General features: G+C 45.5%; 1 protein-coding gene across 1 annotated transcript in view; it reads right to left on the reverse strand.

Annotated features, from left to right (window-relative positions):
• galr1b (galanin receptor 1b) overlaps positions 1-5,534 on the reverse strand; it is a 25,687-nt gene extending 20,153 nt beyond the window's left edge. The window contains exons 1-2 of the mRNA XM_037692388.1: positions 4,797-5,534; positions 3,657-3,722 (exon numbers count right to left, since the gene is read on the reverse strand). Of these exons, the coding sequence (XP_037548316.1) occupies positions 3,657-3,722; positions 4,797-5,447 (717 nt within the window). The 5' untranslated portion in view covers positions 5,448-5,534. The remainder of the gene's footprint in view (positions 1-3,656; positions 3,723-4,796) is intronic.
• Between the last annotated feature and the right edge of the window lie 582 nt (positions 5,535-6,116).

Raw genomic sequence — 6,116 nt, forward strand, 5'->3', positions numbered from 1 at the left:
TATATACCTTGTAACTGTGACTTTCCTTCCCTCCATTGACTACGGTGACATCATTTACATGAACACTCCTACAAGCACTCTGCAGATGTTGGATGCTGTCTATCACGGTGCACTAAGATTCATAACTGGCTGTAACTACCGTACCCACCACTGCACCCAGTATTCACTGGTTAACTGGACATCATTAACTTCACACAGACTCTCTCACTGGTACATTTTCATCTTTAAATCATTTCTTGGTCTGCTGCCTTCATACATCTCCTCCTACATGTCTCTGCGTCAGTGCAGCTACAGCGTGCGACCTCAGGACATTTTTACCTGCAGTGTTCCCTCAGTGCAGACTGAACTAGACAAAAGGGCTTTCTCCTACTCCGCTCCTGTTTCTTGGAATATCTTACAAAAAGATCTGAAGCTCTCGATCTTGAACTCTATAAGTAGCTTTAAACATCTGTTAAGTTCCTGGCAAAAACCAACGCAGACATGTTTCTGTTTATAGTATTCTACACCACCTTACAACATAGCTGTTTTTTAATTATATATCCTTTTGATTGTCCTTCTATTTTAACTTGTTAAAAAAAAAATTAATTTGTACGCATCCTTTATAATTGTTTATTGTTGTCATTGTTGTCCACTGTTGTCATCACTCTTTGTTAAAAATTCAGGTCTCGGGTCGTTGCTATGGCGCAGAGGTTAAGAGTGCGACCCATGTTCAAAGCTAGTCCTCATAGCAGCGGTCGCGGGTAAGAGTCCCAGTCCCAATGACCTTTCTGCAATGTCTCCCCCTCTCTCTCACCCTGTATCGCCCCTTACTCTCTACAACAAAAATAGGCCACTAGAGACTCAAAAAGGAAGAAAAAAAACAACAACAAAAATCAAGTCTCTCTTGTAAATGAGTCCCTAAGGCTCAATGGAATTAACCTGTATAAATAAATAAATAAATAAAAGTTGAATGATTGAATATATGTACATATATATATATATATATATATATATATATATATATATATATATATATATATATATATATATAAACACACGTGTGATGACGCAAAGGTTAGAGAATGTGGGCCTATGATTGTCACCAGTTAGACTCCCCAGACCGACAACATTATAATGTGTGTCGGAAAGTTGAAGCACCCACACCTGCCTCCACCCTCTTCTGCCCCACTCTGGCCACTTGAGCAAGGCCTTTAACCCCCCACCATCTGCTCCCCTGAGCACCCTAGATGGCAGCGCCCTGCTCCACACAGAGGGGCTGTGGTAGCTTGGTGGTCTGTGGTTGCGTGAGGAAGAACATCCATCCATCTTTTATTCGCTTCTTCCATTTTGGGTCAGGGGGTTCCTCGGTGCCCATGTTCAGCAATCACTGTGTGAGGGGCGGAGTATACCCTGGACAGGTCTCCAGTCCATCACAGGGACACATAGAGACAAACAACCATTCAAGCCCCCACTTTACTCCCGCGTACGTCAGTTCACATGTACGTACGCGTGTACTGTACGCAGAGGGTTCAGACGTCGTACTCCAGCGTACACCCCGAGCAGCTGCAGAGCAGCTTCACAGACAAGGGGCGTTTACCTTCGGGACAAATTGAGGTCGCCAATTGGTCATTTGCTGACACGCCTACTGGATTGATTGACAGGTCGGAAAAAAAAAAAAAAAAGAGCTGGCAGCCTCAGCCGCAGCGGTGTTCTGTGTTTATATGTTGTTAATAAAAAGATCTAAAAAATAAAATAAAATAAACAGGGAGCGCTGGCTCTACAGCCCACACATCAGACCAGCCCACCAGGAAATCTCCAGACCCTCCTGCAGCCATGCTGGACCTGAGCTTAATTCTCTAGTGACAAATTCCTCCATTTCTCACCATTTCAGTCATGGCATCAAAGGAGGAGGAAGAGATCTCTGCCTCTTGGCAAAAAAACAAAAGAAAAGGCCAGATCAGGGATGAAGAAGGGGAATTTAATACATTGGTGTTGCATACAAAACAGTCCGTCGCTGGGCAGTTTATTGTGCAACACCGTATAAGCGTATGCGGTCATAAAAATTGAGCTTTGCACAGACATGCCCTGGGGGGTACGCACGTACCTCCGCATACGTACGTGCGTACCTCTGCGTATGGACGTACACGGGAGTAAACTGGGGGCTTCACTCTCTCTCTCACACCTAGGGACAATTTAGAGTTACCAATCAGTCTAACATGCATGTTTTTGGTCTGTGGGAGGAAACTGGAGCAGCCGGAGAAAACCCACGCATGCACGGAGAGAACATGCAAACTCCACCCAGAAAGGCCCCTGGACCGGGATTTGAACCAGGGAAACTGCTCGCAGAGAGGCAGCAGCTCTACCAGTTGCGCCACCGTGCTGCCCGTCAGGAAGAACATCCGGCGTAAAAATAATAGTCAAGTCTTCGTGTGAGTTAGTTCACTGTAGTGACCCCTGAAGAAGGGTGCGGCCGAAAGAAGAAGAAAAAAATATGTGTGTATTGAAGGTTATTTAATCTATGTAACCAAAGTCAACCTAGCCCCCCCCCCCCCACACACACACACACACACACACACATTGTTCTTGGTGGTGATTAAACCTGCTCACCAGGATCCTTCACTCTGCTCTGACTCAGAAAAGAGAGAAAATCTAAACTCCGTCTGTTCTTCTACACAAAGTAACTCCTCCCCTCTTGAACTTGTTGCACCAAAAACAGGTTTACTTGCATTCACCGTTCAAGTCCAGTCCAGAAAAACAGTCATCTCAAAAACTACAAACTTTCACAATCCCTTAGCGATGGGGGACATCAGCCTGTTTAACCTGTCCTGAAACACCAACATGATGAAATCAAGCACAATGCTCCTGAGAAAGTTGGAACCATGAGACATTTGACATGTCCTGCCTCTCTGATGGACTGAAACGTCCAGCCGGCTCATGTGTCCCTGCACTGATAAAGGACAATCATGTTTTTACCCCTTCTGTGGGTGCTTGTTTGTCTCTCTTTAAGCGAAATGTTAACAACAACCGTGGATTTTAAAGAACCCCTCAGACAGTAAACACTGGATCTCCTGTACAGTACGACTGATTTGTTGTGAATCTCATTCAAAGTTGCTGCTGCAGCTGATCGACCTCAGCCTGTACATTATTATGGACTGGCCCGACCCGCTCCGGGTTCGGGTTAGAAATGACAGCTCTACCGCAGAGCATTGCTCCACCCGCTAACATATCATGTTTCACAATGCTGCATGAGACTGTGCATAAAGTTAGCTTCAAGGTTTTACCAAAACAACTGTCTGCATCCTTTTTCATCAGAAGATGACTTTATCCTAAATATTTGTGATGAGAGGCGGCGGGCGATATGCATTCCTTCAAGTTGCTGTGCCTCTTCTTACAGCTCGTTTTTAGAGAGATGATCTGAGACTCACATTAAACACATCATCATCCACAGCACCTGCTCACAGCAGCAGCTGTAACACTCTGACACATCACAGACCCATGGTTTCCATGGAAACACACAGATACAGAAGAGCTGGGGATACCCCATCAAACTATTCTGACATATTAAAAAGACAACTGTTGGTTTCTACAAACAACTTTTTTTTTGCTTTTTTTTATCAGAAACGTGTGACACACAGTGTGTGTGTGGGGGGGGGGGGGTGTGGGGGGGGGGGGGGTACCTTTCTTTTGGAGCGCTCAGACTTCTTGGACATGTTCTTCATCTTTTTCTGGAGGTGACATAAAACCTGCAGAGATGAAAGTTCTGGTTACTGAAGATATTTCCACCAAATTAAAATGGGCTCATCGTGTTTTATTTTGAAAAGCCCAGTCACAAGTGTTCTATTTTCCTCTTTAAACTTTGTTTAAATTTTTTACAGTCTACTTCTGCAGACTTTGTGCTTTGTCAGCTGTTCATATATCAAAAGTTTCAGCTCATACTGTGACTTGTAGTTTTTGTAACTGTCATACTTCTTGAAATATTTAACTTTTTTTAATATAAGATCACTTAATACATTGAGCTCTTCAAAAACCTTGTTCTTTTTGCAGACCTGCTCGATTTTTGTCTCCTTATGTTCCTTTTGGTTAATGTTCTGCTTCTTTTACCATTTTACTATTTTTAGCTAGCGTTTGGCTGATTTGATGTTTTTGTTTGTTGTAATTCTTTCTTCAGCAAAGTTCTTCATCATTTGTCGTTCATCCTGGTGGTTCGTCTTCATTGTTGGTTTCCTCCTGCAGCTTCAGAAATAAGTGAACTAAAATGTAAAATAAAACTGGACTTCTGTTGTGCTGCTCTTTGTTTTCTATTATTATTATTTTATTTAGGTTTTATTAAATCCTGTATGGCTGATGATCTACACGTTCATATAGAGTAGTGATTCATGAGATATTTTGCTAACAGACAGAAAGCTCTCCAGCTCAGAACCATCCTTCAGTTCAGAGTTGGACTTCATGTGACTGAGCTGCAGATCTTTAAGGGTTTTTCTACATCACAGGACAAGTTTAATGATTTTTATGGATCTTACCACAGACTGTTTACCTTACAATCTGATGACGTCACACTAACTCTGCAGTTTTCATCAAACATCTGATCAGCTGAGCTTCTGCTGCTTCAGAACCGACACAAAGGTTCTGCCTGAACAGGAAACTTTTCCTGCTGTTGTTTTGAAACTCACACCTGTGTTGGTGCGCGTGCTCTGCTCCGGCGCGTTTTTTACGCACAGACATTTATGAGCATGAGGACTTTGCGCGCGGCCTTTGACCCCCGTTCTGTTCTGAGCACGTGCTTTACTGCAGATCGGACTGATTGGGTTTGGACTGACCCTGGTGTAGCAGCAGCAGATGAGCAGCAGCGGAACCACGAAGCCCAGCAGCAGGACCGACACCTTGTAGGCGAACCGAGACGATCCAGACCAGTTCTCCCAGCAGAAGGTGCTGTTCGGGGCACTTGGGTGGTTGGTGAGAACCTGGTGCTGCGCTACTGGTATGGAGCACAGCAGAGACATGGTCCAGATGACGCACAGCCCGACTTGCGCGTTCCTGCGGCTGCGGACGCACGCGGAGCTCTTGGAGCGCACCACGGCGATGTAGCGGTCCACGGACATGGCCACGAGCGTGAAGATGCTGACCAGCATGCTGACGGTGGAGAAGAAGTGTCCGAAGCTGCAGAGGAAGGCCCCGAACACCCACTCGGGCAGGGAGTAGATGGTGGCGTGGAGCGGCACGCAGAAGAGGAGGAAGAGGAGGTCCGCCGCGCTCAGGTTCAGGATGAAGATGTTGGTGGGGCTGAGGGCGCGCGCGCCGCCGCTGGACTTCACCCTCCCGATCACCACCATCACCAGAGAGTTTCCCACCACCCCCACCACGAAGATTAGCCCGAACACCACCGGTACCACCACAGCCTCCGGTCCCGGTCCGCCGCTGCTCCCCGGCAGCTCAGCCCGGACGGAGGACTCGTTTCCCGGCAGCGGCATGCCGGAGCTCTGCGGGGGGGCTGGAGGTCAGACTGAGTGACCCGGACCCGACACCTCCAGCAGCGCAGTCCAGACTCCCGGGACAGAACAAGGAAAGTTACTGCAAACATAAACAGCTGCTTCCGGTCTGAGTATTTCAAAATAAGACTAGTTCAATGATTCTGTTTCAAAATAAATCCATCCACCAGAGAACAGAAACAGTTGTTCCTCTGATGTTTCAGCTTCATTCTCCACTTCACTGCTCCCTGTCAAAGCTTTTGTTTTGTACAAATGCTGTTTTACTTCCTGTTCAGTTGTTAAACCTCTCATTGTTATTATTAAAGTTTAACTTTTTATTTTATGATATTCAGTGTATTTTCATAATGTTTAATAAAATTAAACTTTGAACCAACAGATTGTTTTGTGCTGCTACTTCTTCCCTGATTGGTTGATAAAAATCAAATTGCGCTTGACGAATTTTGGCTTTGCACAGTGCTGCACTTGACAGCTGTTGCCTCTCATGGATGGATGGATGATGATGGATAATGGTTGGTAGATGGATGTTGGATGATGGATGGATGATGCATGCTGCATATATTGATGGATGATGGATGGATGGATGAATGGATGGATGGATGGATGATGTATGGCTGGAGGATGGATGGATGGATGGATGGATGATGGATAATG

The sequence above is a fragment of the Nematolebias whitei genome, chromosome 2, assembly GCF_014905685.2.
Source record: "Nematolebias whitei isolate Nwh7 chromosome 2, NemWhi1, whole genome shotgun sequence".
Lineage (NCBI taxonomy): Eukaryota > Metazoa > Chordata > Actinopteri > Cyprinodontiformes > Rivulidae > Nematolebias > Nematolebias whitei.